This window comes from Falco punctatus, assembly GCF_963210335.1.
Source record: "Falco punctatus genome assembly, chromosome: 3".
Lineage (NCBI taxonomy): Eukaryota > Metazoa > Chordata > Aves > Falconiformes > Falconidae > Falco > Falco punctatus.
Window position 1 is genome coordinate 61,239,326 of NC_137582.1, and position 27,474 is coordinate 61,266,799.

Genomic DNA, 27,474 nt, shown 5'->3' on the forward strand with positions numbered 1-27,474 from the left:
ATGTGTTCTGCTTTCTGGTCTAGTGATTATACAAAGATGTCAGCTGGAATTGAAAATGAAGGCAAAATTTGGGAATAGCAACAGGATGTGTTGCTGCTATTGATCAAAGGCTGTGGGGCTGGTTTTAAGCACTGCTACTCTCTTTGATCTTTTTTTTCTATTGATTGAACACAGTAGATAAACAAACGTCTGTGTACCGTGAGCATCTATTATGGCTTTTAAGCTAAGGACAGCTTTGAATTAAATATGAGAGTTTAAATTACGGTTTTCTAATAAGTGCTGTCTATAAAGGCTTTGCTTGCTGTGGTGTTATAGTTTGTTCCATTTGAGCCTGGTGAAAGGAAATCTAAATGCAGGCTTTCTTTTTCTTTCCTATTCAAAAAGAAGATAAAATATTGTAAAATTGATTACAGGACTTTTTTTTTTATAAAATATGTAGTTATGTGTGGGCAAATGCTGCTTTTTTTTTTGTTTTTTAAATGTGTAGTTATGTGTGTGGTGCTCTCAACAAACTGTATTGTCATGTCTTGGCAGTTTTCAAGAAGTTTGTGTAAATTATTCAAGTGTCTTAAAATGTGGATGCAAATGGAACTACCAGGTGCAATCTGGTAGTTCTGCAATCACTTCCAATGAAATTAATAGAAAACTTTCCATTGACTTTTTAATGAGTTAGATTGGACCCTGGGCTGTCATTGTTAACATCTTGGAAAGGTCAGGATCGATTTCCTGGCATCCTTTTTGTCTCCAAGGAGGCTCTTAACAGTTCTGTGGGAGACAGAGCAATACTGCTATTCCTCCTCCTTGATAATTCTCTGTATAATTTAAGCTGTTCTACCTACCATCCAAGGCTTCGTGGAATAACAGAGACAAATCAAAAAATGTTGCATTTTGGAAAACTTGTTGCTATCTTAAATGCCTAAAATTGTATTCTGCATATGTTAAGCTTTCCCCTGCCCACCCCCACCCCCCATTTATTCTGAATTTTGTTCCAGTACTGTACTGCTATGATTTTTGCTTACTGGTTGGGGGGTTAAAAAAAAGGCTATTCCTGCAAATGGAAACAGCCCGCCACATTGCAGCGTAGAGAGCAAGTTGTGTTGCATTTAAAGTAATGCTGTTTTACCGCAGTCAAGTAACACAACCTGCACAGTGATAGCTGCACATCTCTGGAGATCCAAACCTGTGGATTCCTGCCTTTTCAAAACCACCTGCAGCCTCTGCAAAGTTTCCACCAGGAGGCTTGTTTGTCTTGCCATGAAAAGGTTCCACCAAGTTGGTGCTTGAAGCGTACTGAAAGGTTGGTGTTAGTAATCCGTTTTGGAAGCACACTTGGGCTGCCCTTGCAGCAGGCTTGAGTGCACCTGTTTCTCTTGCTTTGCTGGGTAATGCGCCATGTGTTCGAAAGCACAGGATTTCCCTGTACGAGTTAAAGGCTGTGCTTGAAGTACTGCAGTCCTTGCAACAGGAATATAAAATCCGCCCCAAAAGATCACGAGGCCTGGAGAGAAGGGAGTGTTGGGAGGAGTACCAGGGAGCTCCACTCACAGCGCTGACATTTGAAAAGGATAATCCACGTGCTCACTTTTCTTTTGAAATGTTTAACCTGTCCTACTTGCCACTAGAGAGGATTTAATTTCACAAATTAATATTTGACTGTTTCTTCAGGTGAAGTATTGATGTCTAGGGTCTCCTGAAGTCACTGTCATGCTGTCCTTTATTTTCAGGATACTGGCGTTGGGAAATCGAGCATCGTGTGTCGGTTTGTCCAGGACCACTTTGACCACAATATTAGTCCTACTATTGGGTAAGTACCATGCATAATAGCTTTTTTCTTCTGTGTATTTTTTAACTCACTGCCCTGTGTTGAGCTCCTTTCTTTATTTTCAAGGCTCTGAGTACTGTATATCTTTTTTCCACCCCCACCCCCCTCCAGTTTATTAATTTCACTCAACTCTGTACTCTTCTTTAATGGCTTTCAAGCTCATGTTACCTGTTTAGAGAGCCTGGGGGCTGCCCCAAACCAGGTCTGCTCTGCTTTCCCTGATCTGGGAATACAGAGGGCCCTAAATTTACTACGTTGCAGCGTACTCTATTATGGAGAGGCTGGCAGAGCCCTGCCATTCTCCTCCTGTGAATGGAGTCTCTTGAAATAGCCTGTTTTCTGGGGCTGTCCAGAACCATGCTGTATTGACTTGTGTTGTGCATGGCCATGACTTCCAGCTGTTCTGTTTTGTTCACCCATCTCACACCAAGAGATTCTTAGATGTCTTACTCGGCTGTTATCCTTTTCTTTTTGTCTTGTCAAGAACTTCCCACTTTAGCCTGTTTCGATCGTAGAATCTTAGGATTAAAATCACTTTAGTTCCTACTGGTCAAGTAAGTATGGAATCTGATCCTTGCAGCTTGAAGAACCGAAACCCCACAACCCAAGAGGCTGTGATCTGCACAGCGACCAGGGCACCCCATAGCTGAGTAATGGCAGGAGAACCATGCGGAGCCCTTGGCATACCTGTGTTGTGTGTCCTGCCAGCCTGGGCTGGAACGTGGACAGTGTCTGTTCCCAGGTGTGGACATGCTTTCATCTAGGTTTAGGTGTCGCATTATCCTGCCCTTCTCAAAATAGGGACAATGCAATTTCAACCAAGTGTAATTAATTCGTACCTGTTCTGTAAAAACTGCCAAGCTTCCATGTGTCAGACCATCAGAAGCCTACTAGTCCTGTAGTTGATCTTCTTCAAATTTTTTTTCTTTTAACATCTTAGAGACAAATCTGCCACGTCCAGCAATACCTGAAAAATTTTGAGAATTCTTGCTCTCTTATGAGAGGAAGCTAATATGTAATGTTCACAATAGAGTGGGTTGGGTGGGAAGGGCTGATCTGGTTTGTGTGTTGAGAGCTGTTTTAAATCATCTGGGAAGGATTGGTATTGATGGCTCGGTGTTGTTCAGAGGGTTAGATGGTATCTTCAAAAACTCTGCCTTTTGAAGCATGAAGAAGTCTGAGCTGGAAGTTGCACATTGATGTTCCAGGACAATTTTGGAGCCCTGAATGTAATGAATAGAGAAAAATGGACAGAGGGAAGGGAAGTGTGTAAGGAGTAACATTACTGACTGAAGGACACTTCTTTGCAATGCAGGAATTGGTGGGAACTTGAGTGGTTCTTTACTTCTAAGTCATCAGCTTCCTTTTCCCACAAGTAGTTGTTGTTGCTAAGTAAATTGTCTTATACTCAAATAGAAAAATGTTTTCTCTTTGTTACTGTTAATTATGAAAATTTACGGGATTTTTTTTTTCCCATTTGAAGATTAAAATACGAAGGCTGGCTTGCACGCATGTGATATTACTTGTCTATACAGATAAGGTTTTTATTTTTACTTTCTTCCAAATTAATCAAATGTTTTAAATATACAAACCCTGCAATCTACAGTAGCTACTGTGGCTCTAAAGTTTCTGGTTTTGAAGTTCTGTAGTGTTGTTTAATGATTTGAGAAGGAGAGCAACAACTGAAAGCACACACCCTGGAAACAACCAAAGAAAATGCTGGGGGTTTTTGCTGTACTTAATATTTTTATGAACGATGCAACATGACTAAATATGAGCCATTTGCAGATGGCTATAGAGGACAACTCTGGTATATCGTTCTGAGGAAATATTTTCATCAGTTGTATGTCATTTGGTGCTTTTGTAATGACAGTACATTGTATCAAATGCATCTTTATAAGCCAGGAAAAAAGTTACAAGAGAAATTGTTCAGCTGTGTCCAGATAGAATGGGGAAAAAATACATCTACCAGAGTTTGGCTCTCCTAGCCAGCTTTCAAATGAAATGCTGTCATATAGAAAAAGCTTAGAAATTTGTAACCTTCTTTCCTAAAAGAAGAAAAATCACACTGTGAAAACATAGACAAATCACATTTCCTACAAAAGAAATACAAGAAGCCACAAAACTTGATCTGAGTTGAGAAGGGGGATAACTTTTTTCCATTTGTTCACCAAGTGCATTCTAACAGGTGACTCTTTTGTTCCCTGATGATCCAGTCTCCTAGGTTTAACTGAAAAGTTGCTTATTTGTTGCCTGGTATGATGCTGGCTGATGCCTTTTTCTCAGGTCCATATCACTGAGAAGATGGAACTAGCTAGCAGCAGAAGCTACGTGTGAGTGGCAGGAGCATTTGTGTTCCTGGGCCGGTGCAGAAATACCCTCTGAACCTCAGAGGCTCTTCCTTCCTTTTTAAACACATATATAGGTATCATATATTTTATCTAAGAAAAGAGAGACTTTCACTTCTATAGGCATTTTACGAGGGTTTTGGAGTTTCCCCACATGAAGTCTCACTCAGCAGAACCAGATAAAGTCTGTAGGTTGCATATTTGGAATGTCAGTCATGTTACAAATTTCTGTGGCTTCCTTCTTTTCAGAGCGTCCTTCATGACTAAAACTGTGCCTTGTGGGAATGAGCTTCATAAATTTCTGATCTGGGACACAGCTGGTCAAGAGCGGGTGAGTATTCCTTTGCAGTATATCTTTGTTATACTGATCTCTTTTAATGTGTTGGCATATTTTGTCTAAATCTTTCATCTTCAGAAGACTTTGTAAGTATAAACCTACTGAATCTTTGCAAAGCTCTGCGAAGCAGGTGGTCATTAGTCACCAAGTATATAGATTCCCATTTCATAGGTGGGGAAAATGCAGAGTCAGTCTGACCATACCACTTACCTGAAAAAAACAGCCTGGTGTGAATTGTCAGCTACTTCCCTCCAAACAGCTTGGACAATGCCCAAGTGGTGTCCAGCCCCTCTCTGGTTTCATCAGGTTTATGTGTGGCAGCTTTCGTTGGTGCTGGAAGGGACTTGACTTCCAGCGCATAAGCTGGCAGATGGTCTGAGCTTAGGTGGTGTCCCCAGGGTTATCCCAATTTGGGACATTGAACATGCACATAGGTTGTGTCTGCCATTATTATTTTGGAAATTAGCACTGGCAATCTGAACCACTTAGGGTTTTTGTCTTGATTTTTCAAGTGTGTGATATAAAGTGCTCAAATTAAGTAGTTTTTCCTTTGGCTTCTCAAAAAAGCCATAGTGGAATTTGTGGGCATTAATTGATGTTGACTGTATGTAAGCCTGGTTAGCCATTTGTTTCTTTTAATAGTCTCAATGGCAGTAGTGTGCAGTAATGGGCTGTAGAACTGTAGAATGTAAACATGCTCTTTAATACGTGCCCACGTTTATCTTGAGAAGTTTGAAAGAAATAGAAAAAACCATGCACATGTTTTAAAATATCTTCAAAGTTTCTTGTGAAATAGCGCCATTTCTGTTCTTAGAAAAATGTAGCTATGCTCGTGTTAGGTTGAGGTAAAATAAGATGCTTATACAGGCTGTAATGTCAGTCCTGGTACAGCCCACTGTATTATCCATACATTCTAAGTGAATTGCAGGCAATGAAAGTTTTTGCTGTTAAGTGCAGGAAACGCTCATGTTTTTATTTACAATGCACAGTATGATGTAAAGTGGCCCTGATGAAGTCTGTTGACTCTTGGTGACTCAGTGTGCTCTTTATGATGGGAAAATGGATCTTGAAAAACAAATTTGAAGTATAGCATAGTTCCTTCCCTTGGATCCTGTTTGTTCCATTTCTGCATGATATGCAGCTGATAACTGACTAATTATTGCAAGAGGTAGCAAAGGTTCCGTTTTCTTTCCCATGGTTTGAGTTTCCTTGCTTATTCTCTTTCACTTCCCTCTGCTGCCCTGCTCTGCTTTCTTTTTTTCTTTTAGCTCTTTAGCACACAAACCTCAGTTCTTGACATTTAGATACAAGTATTAATCTTTTTTCCCACATCATTTCAAGACTTTCAAAGCTTTTTTCTGAGGTAGGTGAATTTTAATAAAGTTGTATTAACTGAACTAAAAGATGTCTCATTTGAGGCAGGAAATCTGTGACTGAGCTCTGACTCTTGGACACAAAATCCATCCTTCCCATCTAGTCCTTTATGTTTCCTCTCAATTTTTGTTTTAAACTTGTCATTTTTCAAACATCTGCTTTCCTTTTTTTTTTTTTTGTGTGTGTGTTCAACAGTGATGAGCAGTGACCGCCGCAAACCTTGTTAAATTGCTCAGAATCTGTTACAGGTTTTCATGTGTAATCCTGAATTATAAGCTCTTTAGGCCAGGGACCAGCTTTTTCTTCTGTGTTTACACAATGTATTCCCAGTCCTTCACTAGGACTCTAGGAAACGCGTGATACAGTAAACAAAATTGATGGGCGTTGAGTGCTAGCTGCTGAGACAGACAAGTTTTCCAGGGTGAGGTCCATACTGTTCAGGTCATTCTCTGTCCTAGAACATACCCATTTTACAGCTAAACACATGATGCTTCTCAGTAGCTTGTTCACTTCAATTTGTAGCTGGGGTTTGTCTTGGGTCGCTCCTTCTGAACTGCTATTCAAGAACAAGTGTCTCCCCCTGTGTTGATTTCTTATCCTCTGAACAACTGTGGTGACCCAAAGATTCCAGCCTACCCCCAGCCTCTGGGCCCGTTGCTGGTTTTCGTAGTGTACTAATAAACGTCTTCCACGTGATGTTTCTCCTTTGGGAGCTGTTGTCCGTCCTTTGTTCTTTGCAATTTTTGTGGAGGCTCTGTGTTCTACTGCTAAAGTTGGGCAGTTTCATCAATGCCCCTATTGTCTGTACTGCTGACAGCAGTGTTTAGGACTTCCTGCTCTTTCAATATTGCCTTCATTTGGCTTTGTTCTCCTAAACGCCAGGCCAAGCATAGGATTTGCGTGTGCTAATTCTGGAGTCAGGGTGCTCTGTGCTTTCCCAACTGTGCCAGATGTTGCTCTGTCTACATCCTGATGTGGAGCCTTCACAGCAGAAGAGCCCTAGGTGAAATTTAACTGCAGCCTCATGTATGCCATGGAAGTTAAGCTCAAACCTTAACCATGGTAGAGCAGGCAGGCAGGAAGAACAGCAGCAGCACTTCTGTGCTCCTCATTCATGGGTTTGTCCTTTTTCCCGAGTTTCTCTGGGCAATGAACTGGGAAACTGCCAGCTTGGAGAGCGTAGAGAAACCACTCTAAAATACCTTAGTTGCAAACCCTTATTTAAGCAATGCTCTTTGAGAACCAGTGTGCCTCCTGGCTGCCTTTAGTCAGCTGGGAGAAACTGGAAATACATGTGGCTGCTTCTGGAAAGGAGCTGTGTCCTGGGTGCTCAGAGAAGCCAGTTGGAAGCACTCAGCACCCCCTTGAGGTATTAAATCAGCTTTCAGCCAGCCAGCCACTTGTGATGTTGCAAGCCTTCTGAAATGCTGGTTGTTGTTGGGTTTAGTAGCTTGTAGGAAGACCTGAGTTAGCTGAAGAACCTTAAAGTACAGACCAGCCAGTCGGAGGTTGGTCATGGAGATCAGATAACTTTTGACTCATACAGATAATAGATATAGTATTTTTTCTTTTGTGTCAGGAAACTCAGAATTGTAGGCAGAGTAGAGAAGGAACCAGAATTGCCATTTTGTGGAAAATAATAAGCAAGTGTCACTTCTGCAGAATGACGATAATACAGCAGAAAATGGAGATCAACAGTGTTTCTGTCATAGCCTTAGTGGGAGCAAATGCTCAGCGTGCTTCCTGGTGGAGACCCTGGAGAGGGGTACATGGCTCTCCAGCAGGTCTCGCTGTGGAGAATTCACACGTGATTACAAACGGAGAGAGCTTCTTAAATTCTTTTATCTTGTTTTTCTTTTCCCTTTTTTGGGTAGGCAGAACTTTCAACTGGCAGCACTTTTAGCAAAATCCCACTGCTTTTCTGTGCCTAAGTACTGGTCTCTGTGGACCCAGCGGGTTTGTGTTGGTGTGTTATCAGACAAGCTCGCTTTATTCTGTTTCTCTGAGTCACTTTCCCTCCACCCCACTATTTTCCAAATGTCGCTTTTTTTCTCTGTCTCACTTTTTTCTCCCTCCACCCCACTATTTTCCAAATGTCGCTTTTTTTCTCTGTCTCACTTTTTTCTCCCACCCATCAGCTTTAAATTGTTGCTGTGGGTTTCGGGACATGCACGACAATTATGTTATTGTTAGCAAAGATTCCCTCCCCTAAGAAGAGTGTCTTCACAAGTTAGTTAATGATGTTTTTATTAGCATGTATTTTGGTTCATGGTGCCCTAAGTACCTTCTAATTACAATGCTTTGTCTGAATACCTTGGGTGGCTGCCAGCTTTCCATCTTGCCAGCTGAGAAATATTGTAGCAAATAGTTAGGGAGCTTGAGGGCCATATTTCTAGGGCAGGAAAATTTATCTGTGTCCTATTTAAATTTACTGCGTCAAACGCTGGGATTTTTAATTTTGTTTAATAGAAGGAGCCTCAATTACTTGAGCCCAATTTAAACCTTGACAGGAATTACCCTGAGTTGTGGGCTGCTTTTTTCTTTTTTAAACTGCTCAATTTCCAGGAAAAGACTGACTGATGAGATACCTACAGTGCTTTATAGCCCCCTCTTTTCTGAGTGATGGTAATTGCCCGGGTGATTCAGAGGCAGTGTCACGAGGTAGGGAGTGAAAACGCTCCATGAGAGGAGGACTTGTCCTTGCTGCGGTCTTGGCTGGGACATTTCCCCTAAGCTGAGCCACCTAGTCGCAAAGCTTATGGATGTTTCCTCTGAAACTAGACTATCCTGAGAGGCGCTAACACCAATGACTTGAATTACTTCTGCAGTGAAGGCATGGCCTGAATTTTGCTCCACAGTTTTATATAGGTGACTCTGAGGGTAGTCCACAGCTCAGTCGGTGTGGAGGTGGTTCCTTGCATGTGGTGTATGAACCTCCCTGCAGTGAGATACTGCTTGCATGCTGCAGAGGTCAACAGGTGATCTGGTAGTATGTGTGTTTGTGAAAGCACAAGTGGCATTGGAGCTAGTAAGTGAATGTTAGTTAAACTATTTTTAGAGTGAGCATCAAGCGTAGTAAATCATTTAAGAGATGCATGTGGATGTGTTTTTTCTTAAGCTTCAACAAACCTGTAGCATGTGTATCTTGACCGAGACAGGGTTTAGGTGTAGTGTCTTTTGCATCCTTTGTTTAATGACTGTAAACTTCAGAAGGGCTAAGCACAGGTTACTTCTGTGATATTGCAAAAGTTTGTTCTCTGCTTATTCAAAGTTTCTTCAAAAAATTATCCTAAAGCATTGGAATTTTTCCCGGTTCACTTCAAGAATTCATACATATTTGGGAAAAATGCTAATTTTTTTTTTTATATCTACCTATCTATCTTCAATTTAACTAGCAAAAAATACACGTAGTTTGGAGACAGATCTTTCCTGATTTATTCAGCTTGCAAATCCCAAGAACTGGAATCTTAGCCTTCAATCACGTAGGGAAAACTACTCAAGGTTCTAGAATGTTAAACAGTATTTGATAGTGGCTTTCATGCATAACATTTTCACATTTGCTCTTTGCCAGCTGAGAATTCCAGGAATTTTGTATCCCTGCTTGTGCGAGAAGCTTATGTGTCAGGATAATCTGTTTCGTGCTTCTGGTTTTTGCCTTTGCTTCTCTTCACACCCTGATTTTCTTTCTTGGCAGCTGCTGCCTCAAAAGTGACAGGAATGGGGCATGTAAATGCCCTGACTTGTGCAAGTAGTGTCTCCCAAGCTGTGGAATAGGTGCTGTTCATGGTGCATGGGCTGCTTCAGTGAGCTCATGCAACACAGACGCAGTGATGGCAACCTCTGGCTCTCAGAGGTCGCCACTCACTTACCCTATGGGTGCTTACCTGATCCACAGAAGCAGTCAAGGCAGCTCTCCTTAAGCAGGCTGATAGCGACAAATTTCTGGCACCGGTCTACTATGCATTTCACCACAAGGACCTCAGTGGTTTTAGTTGGAGAAGTGGGGACCAAAGCATGAGAAGGAATGAGCTTTACTTGGGTTTGGGGACAGGACCAAAGTGATTTGTGGGGTTGGCGTGGCAGGAGGGGCCAAGGACAGGAGAAGCAGGACACCCAAAATCACCTGTAGAGGGGCTGGGAATGGACAGCTGAGCAAGGGGACCGAGGTATATGAGTGTCCTAGTCTAGAAAGGTGTGTGTAATAGGAAGGGGAGGGAAGTTGCAGAGCTGTGTCACTGCCTGCCCGCGTGAGCGGCTAGCGGAGAGCCAGCAGCTGTGGCTGTCTTTATCATTAATGGCACCCAGATAAAGAAAGGGTAAGGGTCTCTGACCTTGAGAGGAGCCAAGCCATTTGGTCCTGGCCACTCAGAGGCAATGTGTGTAGTCAGAAGCAGCTTGTCAAGAATAGGAATAAAATCTAGTCAAATGATTACAGCTGTCAGGAAACAAATCTTGTGCTGCTGTGCATCTGCAGGTGCTTGGAAAGGTACCATGTGGAAAAGTCTTAGCTGAATTTGGCCCCTGATTGGAGAAGGCGTGTAACGCTTGCTGGACGCTGGTCTGATTCTGCTTACTCTGTGCATCCTTACCTTTTCTAGCCATGCTTGTAGGCAGAATTATAATCCTTTTGCAGGAAGAACAAGTGATGTTCTTTACAGTCTAGAATGGTAAAAGCAGTGCGATAGAGTTAGGGGTGGGGGTGTTGGGTTTTGGGTTTTTTTTTTTCTTTGGTTTATTTTTCCTCTTGGCAGTGGAGTTCGGAAGAGACAGCCATGCCGTGGCAGTAAGCCAATGCTGGGGTGTAGCACTACAGGATGGTGCAAAGAGCTGCTGACATGAATTAGTGTTCCCTGGTGTGCCTGGCAAATTGAATGAATCCAGACTGTCTTCAGCAGCATTTGTCAGCTTCTAGATAAACAGGCAGGAGTGGTAGTTTTTTAATTTCTGTATTTATTTGGCCTGTTTTGCTTCCTAAGCCAGCATTACGTAAGACACGGTGAAGAGACTTCTACTACTACAGCTCAGGTGTGATTTACGTTGTGTTCCCTTGAATTTGTTTTTCTCCTCTAAGTATTGTGGTATGGCTGCTCTGTAGGGCGTTCTTCTTCCTCATTCGGTGCTGTTAGTACAGAGGAAACGCAAAAAGCATTACCTACGACCAGATATGCCCCTCCACGATGAGGTGCAGAGGAAATGGAAAGCAAAGTACTGCAGAGCTTTTAAATAGGTGGTATATTCCTTAATGGCTTGTTGGTTCCATTTTTCTGCCCTTCACAAGGGCAAAGCTTCTGTTGACTTCAGTGTAATGGCCAGATGAGGGGTTGCAGAATCCCCAAATACTCTTGGAATCAACGAGAGCACCTCTGGTTAGGCTGAGCTTGCATTTGCACCCCTTGAGACTGAATTGTCCTCTGTGCTGCAGGGCTGTACAGCTGTAAAGGTTGGGCAGCTTCTCATTGTACCCTGAGAAAAAGGGGACCTGCTTTCAGAGGAAATTTCATAATACTCATGTGGCCTCACCTCTTCCTTAGTGGCAGAGATGGTGAACCGCAAGGGCAAAGTGGACGTGTCGGTAGAGGAGCACTAGTATGAAGGCACTCTGAACCGGTTTAGCATTGCACCAGTACTTTCGCAGCTGTGTAGGTATGTAGCACGCTGTGTGGCGAGCTCTAAGGAGGAGAGTCTTAAAAGCCTGCATGAAGCTACACAAGTAATTGATTTTGGTTTTTGGAATGTCTTTGTTAAAATCAGTTCTTTATATATGTTTTGGATGGCCCCTTTAGCCTGGCTGTAGCCGTTGAATTGGAAGATGTACCCCTACAATTTAACTATCGCATCGCCTGGTTTAGTGACCTCAGCCTCAGAAGTTGTTACCAACTCCTACAAAAGCAGAACAGGCCTAGTAAGTGATGAAGTGGGTCAGTATTTGCAAATAGACAAACCTCTTGTGGAGACTGAATGAGAGACACGTGACTTCTAAATTTCCACTGCAAGTGAGCAGCTAACGATAGTTTACTCAAGATGGGAGGTATTCCCAGTGCCTAGAAGGACACTGTGGGGATGAAATTCAGTAGTGTAAGTAGAAGTCCCTGTACCTTTTTGACTCCTAACAAAAATGTATGCTGTAAAGTTGTATGTAAAGTGAATGAGTGTATTGGTTAAAGGATGATCATGCATGTATGATGCAGCCATGAGGAAATGTGTTACACATTAGGGGAAGTACAGTTAAGGCTGTTTTATGTCTAGAGTCCTGCATACAAACGTGGTCACCAGCAGTCAGGAAGGATGAACTGAAGCTGGACCAGGCACAGAGAAACGTGATTAGACTCTGCTTTCTCCCCGCTACCTTCAGACTGGAAGAGCGTGGTTTAGCTGACCGGAAAAGTTAAGACTGCAAGACTGTTCTATATTCCTATCTCAGCTAAAGGCAAGCACTGATGCTTGAATTTTAGTAAGTCAAGGTGCAAGTAAATTACAAGTAATTTAGGAATTCAGAATTTTATTAATTGTTAAAATAATATTTTCATAGAAGTATCATGGAAAAAAAATTATTTTAGGCTGAACCTTGATCAACTTTCAAAATGGGTTAGGAATGTGGTTATTTGTGATGGTGGGAGCTGATACATGACTGTTTTGGGTCTGTTTCCCTGGTAGCCCAAGGTGATGTGAGCTGCTGCTCTCTGCAGGTAAGGGTGACATCTGCCAGAGCGCTGTTCTTAGCTGTGGGTTACGGAGGGGCTGACTCCCCAGAGAGTTGGGGTTGTGACCTGGGTTCCCATGTGGCAGAGCCAGGGGTGGCTGCCCAAGCATTTTTGTTAGCCCTTCTTGAGAAGCAGAGCTGTTCTCATGCCAAGTCTGTCACTGCTCCTGGTTCTCCTAATTTTCATGGGAATTACTGGATACGGAAATACCGAGCTATAAAATCAAGGTTATAGACAATGTAATTTATAATACAGAAGGTAGTCCTGTGAGATTTAATTTTATGAGCTGATTTTTTTTGTGTCTCGCTTGTTTTGGGCATTTGTCCCACATTTGGTCCTTGGCAGATGAAAAATGTGCACACTGGTATTTTGTATCCCTTTAATTAATTTTGTGTGACTCTCTTTTTCCAGGTAATTAGGCCAGAAAAAGGCTCAAGAGGGCTTTGGTTTTCGGCAGTGATTTAAAAGGGAAAAGAAAACCCTATCAAATAAACATAATTATTTGCATAGTATTTTTACTAGTGTGTTTGTGATATTGGAAAATCTATGCTTGTAAACCACATTTGTTAAGAGTTTATTATTAGATCATGAAAATTACTCAGTTACAGTTTTTCAACCCTTCTTGATTCATTCAGTGTTGCAAAGAGTCTTTTGCTGTTTTCTTGTGGACAGCAGTAATTTCTTATGTCTGAGACATAATGTATTGTATTTGTTTATTAGACCGTACAAAAGAATGACAAAAGAGATTTCATTTTGGTTTTATTTGCTATTCTGTACTATGATAACTGGTAATAGTTGTTACTAGTGTACTTTCAGTTGTTAGTAAACAATTTCAAAGTATTTTTTTCCTTGCAGACTGTAGGAAATGTAATTGTAATCCCAATTTTCTCACTTTGTCCAATGTAAAATATGAAATCTTGAGCGTCAGGTTTATCCAAATAGGAATATAAACTTATGTGCCAGATGAAAGCTATGACTTGATATAAAAAAAACCCCAAATCCTGAAGCTACATGCCCAAATGTGGGTAGAACGTTTTTTCTTCTTAAAAGCCCTTATAGCTAAAATATTACTATAGAACCATGAAAGAGGAAATAACTGTCCTGTCAGCTGAGCAAGTAAATAGATTTTCAGTAGAGCAGAGAGGTCGTACGTATGTGTTAACAACAGCTACTGAATCTGAGCGCCTTTCAAAGGCAGTTGCCTTTCTGAGTCTAGCTGGCCCTCCTTCTTTCCAAGCTTGTGAGGAACTGGAGTATTTCAGTAGATTTTGTCTTGAATTACAGAGGAACTGCATTCCTCCTGCATGCTACATGTCTGGTCTCTGCTTTTTATGTTTCTTGACACAACAAGCAGGTCAAACATAGTTTGTTGTTTGGCGTTTCTGTTACTGAAATGCAACACGCTGTTGAAGTGATTAATTAATCTCAAAAAATATTTCAAAAGAATTTTTCTTTGTTTCTGCATGTTACCTGCACTGATCTTAAAATGATTTTTGCTTCCATTATAGGAAAACAAAAAAGCAAAACTGCCAGTGGCAGTAGACTGACTGTACCAGCAAAGGTGTGCACAGAGTAGTTCTGCAAGTGCAGAGCTATTGGAGTGTGGTCTAAACTGAGGTGGATATGGCTTCTAGTGGTCCTTCTTTTTCTCAGCCATGCTTTCCTACCCCCTCCTTTTGGCTGAGCCTGGGGCTTATCTGATGCACAACAAGCTGGTTTGGGAATCCAGCTAAAAATTAATTCTACCGAAAACAATGGTAGTTTGTGTCCTGGTTCCATTTTGCAGCTGGTTCTACTTGTCCAGAATCCAGTGACAGGTCTGCTTTTCTGTTTGTTTGGGTGGTGTGTTTTGTTTTGGTTTAGTTTTGGGTTTTGTTTTGTTTTGGGTTTTTTAGAGTTGTTATTGACATTGATTTTACTTTCTGGCCCTAACACTGGCAATATTCTTCAATGAAACCAATATTATGGAAAGTGTTCCTGTCACCTGGTCAAAGTAAAAGGGAGAGAAATTCCCAAGATGATAGACACATTCTCAATGTGCTTTCTGGGATGGTATTGAAGGAATTTGAAGCATGTTAGTTTAACTGCATGACTCCTGTGAAGTGCAGTTACTGTTATCTGAGAACTCATTGTAAATTCATGAATACCGTGTAATCTAGATTAAAACCAAGTCAGCATGTGTGTAGAGTATGTCCTTATTTTTCCGGGAGTTTATAGACCGGGAGGAGCGTGCCTACAGCATCAAAGGTCAGATATACCCTCTACACTTAAGGTCCCTGATTTTCAGGCTGCTTTAATGCCACACATGTGTTGATGAGCAGGTCTTGGAAATTCTTGAAGTTTGCACAAGATAACTTCTTGTCACAGGTACTCAGTGAGCTACCTACAAAAGATGCCCAAAAGTCTCTACAAAAGACTTGCTGTATGTGAATAGAGAAGGGTTTGTGGGGGATACGATGGTGTGTGTGTCTGCCTCGATGGTGTGTGTGTCTGCCTCGGTTGCAATGCTCGTGAAGTGGTTGAGTGTAATGAGAACAAAAGGACAGCAAAGTTGCTACCCTGGACTTCAGGAGAGCAAACTTTAAACCATTCAGGGAGCTATTTAGCAGAGTACCCTGGGAATCTATTTTTGAGGGCTTAGGAGTCCACAAGTGCTGGTCAGTCTTTAAGATCCACCTTTTAGAAGCACAGAAACAAGCAATTCCACTGTGTCATAAGTCAAGCAAGCAGGGCAGAAGACCAGTCTGGCTGGCTGAAGAGGGAGCTCCTCATGGAGCTCAAGAGGAAAAAGGAACTGTGTGATCTCTGGGAGTGAGGTCGGGCTTCGCAGGGAGAGTACAGAGCTGTGGTTTGTATATGCAGGGAGAAGACACAAAAGGCCAAAGCTCGGTTAGAGTCGAAACTGGCCAGCGTTGTTTCAGATAACAAGAAGGGCTTTTTAAAGTATGTCAGTAGCAAGAGGAGGTCAAACAAAAACATCGGACTGATACTTGTTGAAGACTGTCATCTGACTAATAGGGATGAAGAAGAAGCGGAAGCAAAAAATGCATTGAATGCCTCAGTCTTTAATAATGCTGATAGACTTTGGGCTGCCCAGTCCTCTGAGTCTGAGGACCACGAGTGTGGGAACAGTGACTTTGCATTTCTGGACACTGAAACTGCAAGGGACCAGCTGCGGCAGCTGAATGTTCACAAGCCCATGGGGCCTGATGGGATTCATCCCAGGGTTCTGAAGGAGTTAGAGGATGCTGTGGCAGGATCCTTTTCAATCCCTCTACCAAAGGTCTTGGGAGTCTGGGGAGGTCCCTGCTGACTGGAAGCTAGCCGATGTTATTTCAGTTTACAAAAAAGGTGTGAGGGAAGACCCAGGGAACTACAGACCTGTTAGTCTAATCTCAGTTCCTGGAAAAATTGTGGGGATTATACTGGGTACTGTTGAAAGGCATTTAAAGAATAATACAGTCATCAGGCATGGTCAACATGGGTTCATGAAGGGAAAGTATTGTTTGATATTCTTCTATGATAAGGTCACCCACCTGGAGGATGAAGGGAAGGCAGTGGATGTAGTTTTTCTGGGCTTTAGTAAGGCTTTTGACACAGCCCCTCACAGCATCCTTCTGGACAAGTTGTCCATCTGTGGGATGAGCGGGTTCACAGTGCGCTGGGCGAAGAACGAGCTGAACAGCAGGGATCAAAGGGCTGTGGTGAATGGGGCTGCACAGGGCTGGTGACCGGTCGGCAGCGGTGTTCCTCAGGGTTCAGTTCTAGGGCCGGTTCTGGTCGATACATTTATCGACGGTACGGATGCCGAAGCTGAATGCGCCATTAGCAAGTTTGCTGATGGTACTAAACTGGGAGGTGCTGTTGGTGTCTTGAGAGGCAAGATGCCTTGCAGAGGGATCTGGATAGATTGGAGCATTGGGCTGTGATTAATGGGATGAAATCTGACAAGTCTAAATGCTGGATTCTGCACCTAGGATGGAGCAGTGCTGGGCACAGGTATGAATTGGGAGAGGAGTGGCTGGAGAGCAGCCCCGCAGAAAGGGCTCCGGGGGTGCTGGTCGGCACCAGGCTGCTGTGAGTCACAGGGTGCCCGGGCAGCCCAGGGGGCAAACTGTGTCCTGGGGGGCATCAAACAGCACAACCAGCCGGTCACAAGAGGTGATCATCCTGCTGTGTTCAGCACTGGTACAGCCTCGCCTCGAGTACGGCGTGCAGTGCTCAGAGCCACAATTTAGGGAGGATGTGAAGGTCCCTGAATGCGTCCAGAGAAGGGCAACAGAGCTGGTGAAAGGGTGGGAAGGGAATGTCCTATGGGGCGTGGCAAAGGACTCTGTGTTTGTCTGGTTTGGAGAAGAGGAGGCTGAGGGGCGACCTCATGGCTCTCTACAGCTTCCTGAGTAGGGCACGTGGAGAAGGAGGTGCTGAGCTCTTCTCCCTGGGATCTGGTTGACAGGATGCGTGGGAGTGGTTCAAAGCTGCACCAGGGAAGGTTTAGACTGGACATTAGGAAGCATTTCTTTACCAAGAGGGTGGTCATACACTGCAACAGGCTTCCTCTGGAGGTGGTCGTTGCCCCAAGCCTGTCGGTGTTTGAGGCATTTGGACAGTGCCCTTAACAGCGTGCTTTAACTTGGTCAGTGCTCAACTGGTCAGGCAAGTCATTGTAGGTCCCTTCCAACTGAAATAGCCTAGCCTAGTCTGTTCTGTTCTAACACACTGGAAATTTCTGTCATGATCTGGAAGCCTTAAAATTCTGGAAATCGTTTATTGCATTAAACATGCAAGTAATAAAGCCACACACTAAAAGCCTGAAAGGCACACGTCTACCCAACTCCCTCAGGATCTTGGCTGATCCCTTTTCTTCAGACCATGCTTCTTGACTAATTCCTCTTTCTTTTCTAATCCTCCTTCCTGCTGTTTTCTCCTATTAATGAGCTCTCCCACCTGCCTCTCTCCCCAAAACACTTCAGCGCTTGACCATCTGTCACAGCTGCTGTGCATCCTTACTGTTACAAAAGAAAGTATCGACCTTGAGCGGGAGTGTGTGATCTGTGATAAATAGTTTACCAACTGGTGGGTGAACCAATATTGCAAATATCTCGCTTTATACGTTGTATGTGAAATAGCAAGAAATGTGGAGGCAGCTAGATCTGAATGCTCAGTCTGTAAGTACAGTTCTGGGAAGATGGTGTGTCTGGTCAATCTGCAGAGGTTTGCAACGTAACACATGGATCCATGCACGCTCACTGAGCAGGGAGATTTGTACCCTGCTCTAATAATGCATTTGATTTAGGAGTTGACATCAGTTATTAGCTGTAGCTTTATATGAAGCTTTTGAAGATCACTTTGCAAATAAAAAATTGTAAAATGTCTGCGTGAGTACAGTGAAACTAAATGCCTTTTATAAGAAAGATTATTTTTGGTTTGCTTAAGACTGAGTTTAGTTGAATCAGCAGAAAGGCTTTTTGACTTCCTTTCTCTCTGTAATTACAAGCTGAAATTCTAAATCAACTGCTTAGTCATGGTGAATTATGAAAATTATGCTGTTCATTGGCAAGCTGTTGTTATAATAAACATATTTATTATTTGGCTTTTTTTTTCTTAAAGGATGCTTTCCTTGAAACAAAAAGCTGAAGAGTAACTGCAAGAACCCATGTTTTTCAAAATATCTGTCATAGTATATAGGATAAGTAAACGTGGCAGGTGTTGAGTTTGTTGACAAGTTAATTTTACCCAATTCATTTGCAATGTTTTATAAAACATGAACCCAGGCTGAATCCAGTCTGTCTGTTACAACTACAAAGCAAAATGTTGTGGTTTGCCAGGGGAAGGGGGTCTGCACGCCGACAGGTTAGGCCTCCAAGTGTAGGTGATTTTCATGTCGAAACTTGTCGTGGGAGTCCTTACCCTGTAATGGAAAAGATGCATTGAACCAGTAAGTGCTGATGGCCTAAACCCACTGGGATGAGGAACAGCAGGAGATAAGGGAGCTCAGCTTCCTTGACATTTAAGGAAAATTAAGAGATGGGCAGCCACCAAAGAGGTCTGTTCTCTGTGGGAAGAAAGTTGATGGTCCTGCCACGGCAAGTCCTGACAAAGTGTGTGATAATTCTGATTTATTAATGCTTTTTTTTTGTTGGGTGGGGTGGGTGTTGTTATGTTTTAACAGTTTCATTCTTTGGCTCCAATGTACTACCGAGGTTCAGCAGCAGCTGTCATAGTTTATGATATCACCAAACAGGTAAGACCTTCGGGACACTTTTTGTCTTTGTTAGTCTGTGTTAACTCCTCTGCTTGGGCTGGAGTTGGACTTAAAACCCACAATTGCAGAAGTATTTATATGTTAATCCCTGTTCATGTCAGTGGGGTATATATGCTTCAATAGTTTGCGTAGGTTTGGATGAAGGTGTCCAACTGCCTTAAAAAATTACATGAAGTCCTACTTCTGTGTTTAAACTTCATTTAGATAAAACGTTGGAGACTGCGTTTTGTCAGTGTTTTTTTGGATTTTGTCTGGCTAAATACAGGATAGTATCCTGCAATACCCCCTCCCACCACCACTAATGTTCTCTGCATGGAATTGAATTTTTACTACAAAAAGCTGCTGTCTGTTTTATCAACTGGACAGAAATTCAGTTCTTTGATTTAAAATCTACTGATTTAAAAAATATTTTTAACTAAGCATGTCATCTCATCTTTGGATTGCAGGCCTCATGTCTTAACTTTGAAACCAGTAATGAAATGATAAGTCTCTGACCTTTGTCTCAACATTATTCATTGGGAATGAAAATTGTATTTTCAGATACAACTGCTCTGGCTCAGCTCTCAGGCAGAGGAAGCTAGGAGGTTCTAGCTGAATGCCTCTTCCACTGCTGCTGAAAGAAACCCCTGCTGATAAAGCTGAGTTAGAAGCGGCATTAATGGATGGATGATCATGATAGTTCACTAGCATTTTATTCCTTTACTGCCAACTGAATTATTTACTGAATTATTTACTACTAGGTTGAGAGGGTTGGCTTGGTTCTCCAGTGCATTAGTGTAATGATCTGTGGCTAATGATGGAGACCACTGTTGCACAGCAGTACTGTTCTTCTTTGCTAATTTGCCAAGAAAATATGAGGAAGAGTGAATTGTGGTGGATTTATGCTTATTTTTAATTTAAATATCTTATAGTTCATCTTGTAATGCATTGTAAGAATAGAGTTTTGTTTTGCCAGCCTTTCTCCAAGCTTGTGTGGAACAGCTCTTGGAATAAAGAGGGGAAAACAGGAGAGGAAAGTCTATGTCTATTCCAGTTTCTGATGCTTAATATTCAGTGCTGATCATTAAAGCAGAATGGATGTTTTTGTCCCAAATAACTGATAGTGCTCTCCCTTCAGTGATACTGATATAGCCATTGCTGATTTAGACACAACCCTTATGTGCACTTCTGAAGGCAAAAAAATTATTAATAATGCATTTGGGAGCTCACTTTGAGTTTCAATTACAATTTCAACCGTGTGTTATAATTAGAATCTCTAGGAACAAAAGTGATTTTAATGCTATTAGTTCATTAGTGTAAAGAAATAGAAAATTTACTATTAAAAGGTAGGTAGCATCAAAAAGTGTTTGAATTTTGTATTTGGAGGGAAAAGGCCAAGTGAATTGTCACTTGTTTCTTTGGTTTCATGATGAGTAAATTGAGATTTACCAGGTCACAGATTCAGAAATTTGAGAGGAGGGGGGACACTGCGAAAGCTCTCCTGGATGTTACTGGAAATGTGACAGTGGTTGAGATGGTAATCCACTGGGCAGAGGCTGAAAATGGACAAATGAAGCTCACATCAGAAGTGAAGGAAATTAGCTACTAACTTAAAATAGCTGTAGTAGTGTTTTCATAGCTGAAAGTTCTAAGAAAAACATTCAGCGCTGCTTTGGGTAGGGGCGCAAAGGGGGAAGTGTCTAAGTTCAAGAATTAATTTGAGAAAGTCTTATGACCTACGGTTTGAAAAGCAGATTACATAGACACAGCGATCTTCTTCTGGTCTTGCGATCTATAAAATTATTACTGCATTAACACTGTCAAAGCTGTGTTCCTCTAACTTCATAAAAAATGAGCAATACATCAACAGAGACTAGGCTGTTGGCTTATTCATTATTTCTTTGACTTAGGATTCATTTCATACTTTGAAGAAATGGGTGAAAGAATTAAAAGAACATGGTCCTGAAAACATTGTAATGGCCATTGCTGGAAACAAATGTGATCTTTCTGATATCAGGTAATACATCCATTTTTGTTGTTGCTTTGGTTGCAGTAACTATATTGTTTCCTTCCTTCAGGTAACCAGTTTGTTTTGTTGTTATAGTAGTATGTAATTTTGGTCAGCTATATAGAGTCTTTCATGATACCAGTGCTTCTACCAGTGTACCACTCACCAGCAGCAGCACATCTTGAATTATGTACTTTTATTTAACCTTTTACTGCCCTTCCTGTGTGTTTGTAAAGTCCACACCCTTTAGCTGCTGAATCATTGGGAATGGAAAAATAATGTCTTTTTTTTTTTTAACTTTCCATTTGTGTTAAAAGGTGCAGAATGTATTAAGTGATGAGCAAACCAGCAATGTAAAGCTGTAAGGATGGGCCTGGCGTAGAATAATGCTATTCACAGAGAAACTTTGGGAATTCGTGCGTTGCAACAACTGAAACTGTCCCATAATACTGGATGTAGACAGTGTATTTTGGGTTTTTTAGGAGCATAACCTCAAGTAAAGCTCGTGTCACCTGCATGAAGCAAAGAACATCCTGGGTAAAAGAGGGGAGGGTTAAATCTTCTCTCCTGCAGAAGAGCCAGGTTGATGCTGTTTGGGATGAAAGTGAAGCTAGTCACTTTTCTGCTTGTTAGCTCTCTTTTGGATTTGCATTTATCCCTTCTGGAAACGGAATCATATTCTGCTGTACAGTAGCAGTCTTTTGTGTCAGTCCATTTCTTTATTCAGCTATGAGTACTGATTTAACGGCCATATTTAATGTTTTCCTTGTAGGCTCTCGTGATTGTTCAAATACATCCCTCTGTTGTTTTATAATCATTACTTTGGCCCAGGTTCGCAAGAGCCCTGAAGCACGTGTGTAACTTCAAGTAAATGGTGCAGTGCTTTATTGAATCAAGGCATCTACAAGAATTGGACCTGTGTGGGTTTTTGGGTTGGTTTGTTTGGGGTTTTTTTTGGTGTCCTGTCCCCCTCAACCCCCACCACCGTTAGCCATGAACCAAACAATACTGTAAAGTCACTGCTTTCTCTTAAGACCTGAACGAGCTCTGACACTAGAAGATTCATGGTGTCTGTTTGCCTAAGAATCAGGGACACAGAGAGTGTATTGGCGTCTCCTACATGACATTGTGATGTGCTTGTCGACGTGGTGAAATGGAGTCCCATAAGATAAAACTGAAGGTTTCCAAGTATGGACTAGAAAAAGAGGAAAGGACAATTATAAAGTTAAAACCAAAAACCAGTTAGCACAAATTGGGAGTTTTCAGTTGCCCTGAGAGTCACTTTAAATTTGTTGTTTAAGTGATCCCAGCAATATGATTGCCTGATTAAATCAAGGGTAATAAGTTTGGAGATTGTGACAGATGGCACAAGTTGCAAATGAATCCATAACCAGCCGTGCCCCTGCTTTTGGTAGTGTTTGCCATGGCAGCAAGATTTTAAATACTGTTCCACCAATGACAGGTTAACGTAGGGGCATGAAGAAAAATCTGCACGCCAGAAATGTGAGAAACCTGGGGTTCCTCACGGAGTATGATTTTCCCGCTGTGTTATTCTTAAACACTACCTGTTGTCTACTGGTTGCTGGCCATCTATTTCTTGCTTCTGTTAAGCCTGTACAGCTCTCCCATGCGGTAAATGTTCTGGTATTTGCATGGTCTTTACTGTACTCTGTAAGCTAATGTTTTGTTTTGTTAGGGAGGGTGCTTTTTTCTCCACATAATTTTGAATAGTTTTGAGAATATTGTTTTCATGCAGTTATTCTTTCTGCATCCCCCAGGCTTTTTTCTTGCTAAAGTCATTTAGTCATGTCCACTTAAAGAGATTTTGGTGGAAAAATAGAAGGCAGTCTAACTTGTACGTGATACGTTTTCACAGTTCTAGAAATCTGATTGTTTAAGCAATACATGCAGCTGTGTGCATACTCTGGCTGGTTTATATCTTCAAATTTACTTCAGTAAGAATGATTTTTAGGTGAAATGTGTCACCAGTTTATCAGATTGTTTCTAATGAGTAGAAAATGCACATGCCTTTGGGCACAGAGAATTTAAAAATAAAATGATGTGAGCAGGAGCAAGCTGCTGTTTGTATGCATTTTTGGCATCTCTCTTTAGTTTTGGAGAATTTCTGGCAGATGTTTTGCTGGATATCAGAGACACAGCTGCTATTAAGACTAATGTGACTACAGGCAAAAGAGGACAAGCTCATCCAGTTCAAGTTGATTTCATTCTGCCATCTCTATGACTGTAGGAGATAACGTAAGGAGGAATGAATGGAAGCCATAAGAACCAATTCTCTTCCTTTGAGGAAAGACTGGCACTGTTTCTCATAATCATTGACCATGTTACCCTCCTCATTTAGCACCTAAAATTTGGTTTTGAGCAGCCAAGGTGGATTTGGGACACTCAGGGGTCATTTCTCAGTGTTGTTAATAGGCTGTCAGCAGTTTTTGGCACTCTGTTGAAGTAAATTTCTTCTCCACTTTGAAGGGACTGTCTGCAGATAGACAGGCAATTTTGTTTAGTATATAGCCTCATCTTTGTTATAGTACTGTCAACTCTAGTACTGTTGAGTATTTGGCATGCTTTAAAGTAATAGTAATATACTTTTCCTTCTGATATGTGTCCTGTCCTTCTGACAGGTCATTAAAAAGTAGTTTCCAAGACAGGAGCCGAGACTCCAATGTTGAAAAGTTTTGAGTGTCCAAAATGTTTTTGGAGCATTATAGAAGTCAATAGGCATTACAGCAACGAAGAAGTGTTTACTTCCCTATAAATATGGTGCATCTTCTTAACAAATGTGTTCACTGGAAATTGCCAGATCCTTTGTTAAGAGAATTCAGCAGAATTTTGTGTTCAGATCTTCCCTCTATGCATCCAGAATATTTCATTATTCAGTAATTACTCAGAAAATCTCAAGGGAGATTGGATCAATAGGATGATTTGGAAAGGATAAAGTGAAATAATTGACATCTCTCTAAACTTTTCCTGTAGCCCTCGAATAACACTTTCTCAACACTCCACTGATGGTTCTTGCCTTTGTCCCTCTTCACCCCATCTTGTTTGTATTCACCTGTCAGCTTAGAATTCAAGCATTTTTGGTTTTCTGTTTTGACAAGGTAGGATCTGAGCAATGTTGACATCCAGATTATGATAACGCCACTTGATGTATGCAGCTTTCTTGGTGTCAGGAGCACTGGATGGCATGATAATTATTGCCCACGTGCTGCGGACATTTGTAGGTTTCCTTTAGAAGTGTCGTTACAGAAGACTTAAGATATTTCCTTGGAATAATCTCACTTGCTGCAGTTTTACTGTTTCCTTGATTCCTGAAGTTTGCTTTCTCATCTAAACTACAGCCAGTTGACAGTCTTCATTACATACCCCTGTGCTCTCAAATTTCTTCCTTTACTGTTGTTTGAATAATATGTTAGAGAGTGAGTGAAGCTCCTTTTTTCTTATCTCCAAGGCTATCCGCAGATGGTGAAACCTTTCATAATAAAGGCCAAGGTGCCATTTCAGAAATAGTAAGGGGAATGTTGCCTTCCCTGTGTCTTCTGCAATAAAAAGACATGTAATACAAAGAAGTGAGTAATGGAAACAAGCTGTGTGAATCCAGATGCTGGAATTGCAGGCTAATTTTTTGAAAACCACTTGTAATATATCAGGCAATTATTCTGCTTCTCTGCATGTTTCCCATGAGCAGCAGATCCAATTTATTTAAAAAATATACCTCCATAAACCAATTGGGAAATTGCATTGTTGTGCTTCCACCTAGGTACCTTCTGTTAAAGTCAGAGGCGCTCATACTAGGAGGAAATTGTGCTAGGAGTCTCTGAGTTGGTACATCAGAGCTGTGGGGTGAAGGAGTTGGTGCAAATTCTGCGTGTGCAATAGCTATAAAGACACACCAAACACGTCAGATGATGTATTGAACAACTAGTAGAAAACTAGTGTTGGCAGCCTGGTGTCTCAGCATGTGCTCCCTGACTAGGTATACATTGGGTGCCTGTTGGCATGTTCAGTCTCTGATTCTAAGCTGCTGCTCAAAAATCAGGAACAGTGGTGGTTACAGGCAGCAGCGGACACAGGCAGATTCAGCTTTGCCACCTGTCCGAGGCAGATTACGAGGTCAGCATGGAGCTTGCTTTGTGTCTGAAGCAGAGGTCTTCTGCACATTGTAAAATGCATTTACCAGCTTTTGGTACTCCCCCAGTGAACCTGGCACTCCCAGACTGATCTTGCCAATGTGCTTGGATCAGTGGCTTTCTTATTTCTTTCAGCATCTCTCTTATTTTCTTGCTGCTTGCAAACACTTAAGCATATGATGCTCTTATCATTTTCTTCCGCAGCAGTCGTGCCCTATCTTGTTTGAACACTCAGTGTGGATAGTGCTGGTTGCTGCCTGGATTAGCAGAGCTGTATGTCTTTTTCTCTAGTGTTTCAATGCTTTTCTTATTTGGGTCAGGTTTAAAAAACAAACAGATGGGGTTGTCATGTAAATTATCTTCCTTTTTCCAAGGCAAAGATTCAGCAGCAAGTCCAAGAAATCTGCAGATTGATCATTGGTGAAACTTTGATAATTTGAATATGGTGATCTAAATGGTATAAGAAGAAGAAAGATAGTACTACTTTTGCAGAAAAGAATGGAAGAATAGCATACAAATGCTCATCTGTTTAGGCTGTGTTTGATGTCTTCCCCCCACCCCCCAATTAAATTCTTTTTGAAAATTTGGTTTCTTTTATTTGTAATTTTTTTTTTTTTTTAATTTAGGGAAGTTCCTATGAAGGATGCCAGAGACTATGCAGAATCTATAGGTGCAATTGTTGTTGAAACCAGTGCAAAGAATGCTGTTAACATTGAAGAACTTTTTCAAGGAATAAGTAAGTCAGTGTTCCCTTTATTTATCTGTTTGTTTATTTGTGATTATTTGGAGGTCTGAAAATACCTGTCTGTTTTGGGTCTGAAAAATTCTTTCCCAAGGACATCAAGAAATCCACTGGGCCAGTAGTATGGCTGCTGTTCATGCAGATGAAAACTAAGAATGACTTGGAACACACCAGAGCAAAACATAGTAGATTGTAGATATGGGGTAAGCGTATTCCTTCTAAATCTGTGTATAAATGCTGACCTGGGCCACTTCTTCTGTTTCAGACCAACCCTGCTGTAGAGGCGATACCATTGCTCTTATCATCATGTTGATAAAAATTTACATGTTGAGAAATGCACCTGGAAGGCTATGATAAGTAGAAAATAGTCATTGCAGTGGAATCAATTTTAAAAAAACAATTTTCTCTCCAGGTCTCTTAAAGAAGATGAGATTGACATTCCTTGTGAGGAGAATAAAAAACAGTCTTGTTCAGTTTGCCTCCTAGGGGTTCCAATTTTGGTCTCTGGCTGCAAGTGGGAAGGACCTTGCAGGTTGGAAGGCACCTCAGGAGACCTTCAGTCTGACTTTCCACTGAAAACAGACTTGATAGTGAATTCAGACTAGGTTGCTTGGGCCGTTGTCTGGCTAGGCCTGAGAGCAGAGGTTCTGCAACCTCTCTGGGCAGCCGAGTCTGATGTTTAAACAGTCCTCATGGTGGCATCCCTCAGGTGTATCCAGTCAGAACCTCTCCTGATTCAGTTCACGGCCACCATTGCTCATGGTCCCGGAGGCACCACAGTGAAGAGTCTGGCTCTGTCTTCCCAGCAGCCCTGCCCGTGGGTATGAACAGGCAGCTTTGCAGTCCCCCAAAGCCGTCTCGTCTGCAGAGTGGACAGGCCCCGTTTCCTCAGCTCTCCTTGCAGGCCAAGCGCTCCAGCCCCCTGGCTGTCTTGGTGGCCCTCCTCTGAACTTGTGCCAGTTTGACGTTTTTCTTGTATTGTGGGGCCCAGAAGTGGACACATTACTCAGCTTGTGTTAGACTGTCTAGAACCACCTCACCTGATACACTGGCTTGGCTCTGGTTGGTATGACTTAGGGTGCTGTTGGCCATCTTTGCTGCAGGGTGCACTGCTGGCTTCTGCTCAGCTTGCTGCCCTCAGGTCTTTTTTGGCAGAGCTGCTTCCCGGGGTGCCAGTCCCCAGCCTGTCTCATAGCCAGAGGCTCTTCCTTCCCACAAGCAGGACTTGGCATTTGGCATTTCTGAACCACATAAGGCTCCTGTTGTCCCATTTTTACTCCCCGCCCCCCCCCCCCCATCCTGAGGCGATCTGAACAGCAGCCCTGCCCTCAAGGGTATTGAATGCACTCCTGAGTTGGGTATCATCTGAGGGCTGAAGTGGGTGCATATGTTTTCCTCCTTCAGGACACTGATAAAAGGTATTAAGCAAGGTACTTCACTTGTAACTGGCCTACGGACAGATACATACTGTTAACCACTGGCCTTTAAATCTGATGATCCAGCCAGTTTTTCACACAGCTGTCTGCCTGTCTAGACTATAATATCCCAGCTTGGATGTACCAGGATGCTCTAGGAGAAAGTATCAGAAGCCTTGCTAAAGTCAAGGTAGACAACATCCAATGCTCTCCCTCAATCGCAGATCCAGTTGTACTGTTATTTAGGGCAACTAGGTTGGCTGGACACGGTGTGCCCTCGGTAAGTCCGTGCTGACTGGTCCTGGTCACCTCTTTCCATTTTGTGTGCTCAGAAGCAG

General features: G+C 42.1%; 1 protein-coding gene across 4 annotated transcripts in view; it reads left to right on the forward strand.

Moving 5' to 3' along the window:
- The window catches only part of RAB31 (RAB31, member RAS oncogene family), a 68,908-nt gene that overhangs the window by 27,759 nt on the left and 13,675 nt on the right, over positions 1-27,474 (forward strand). For 3 of the 4 annotated variants that reach the window (XM_080379023.1, XM_080379024.1, XM_080379022.1), the window contains exons 2-6: positions 1,725-1,804; positions 4,420-4,501; positions 18,755-18,826; positions 20,737-20,843; positions 25,606-25,715. In XM_080379023.1, the coding sequence (XP_080235149.1) occupies positions 1,725-1,804; positions 4,420-4,501; positions 18,755-18,826; positions 20,737-20,843; positions 25,606-25,715 (451 nt within the window). Of the gene's footprint in view, positions 1-1,724; positions 1,805-4,419; positions 4,502-18,754; positions 18,827-20,736; positions 20,844-25,605; positions 25,716-25,815; positions 25,925-27,474 lie in introns of all 4 variants that reach the window. The other variant, XR_013926698.1, reaches the window with a different exon arrangement.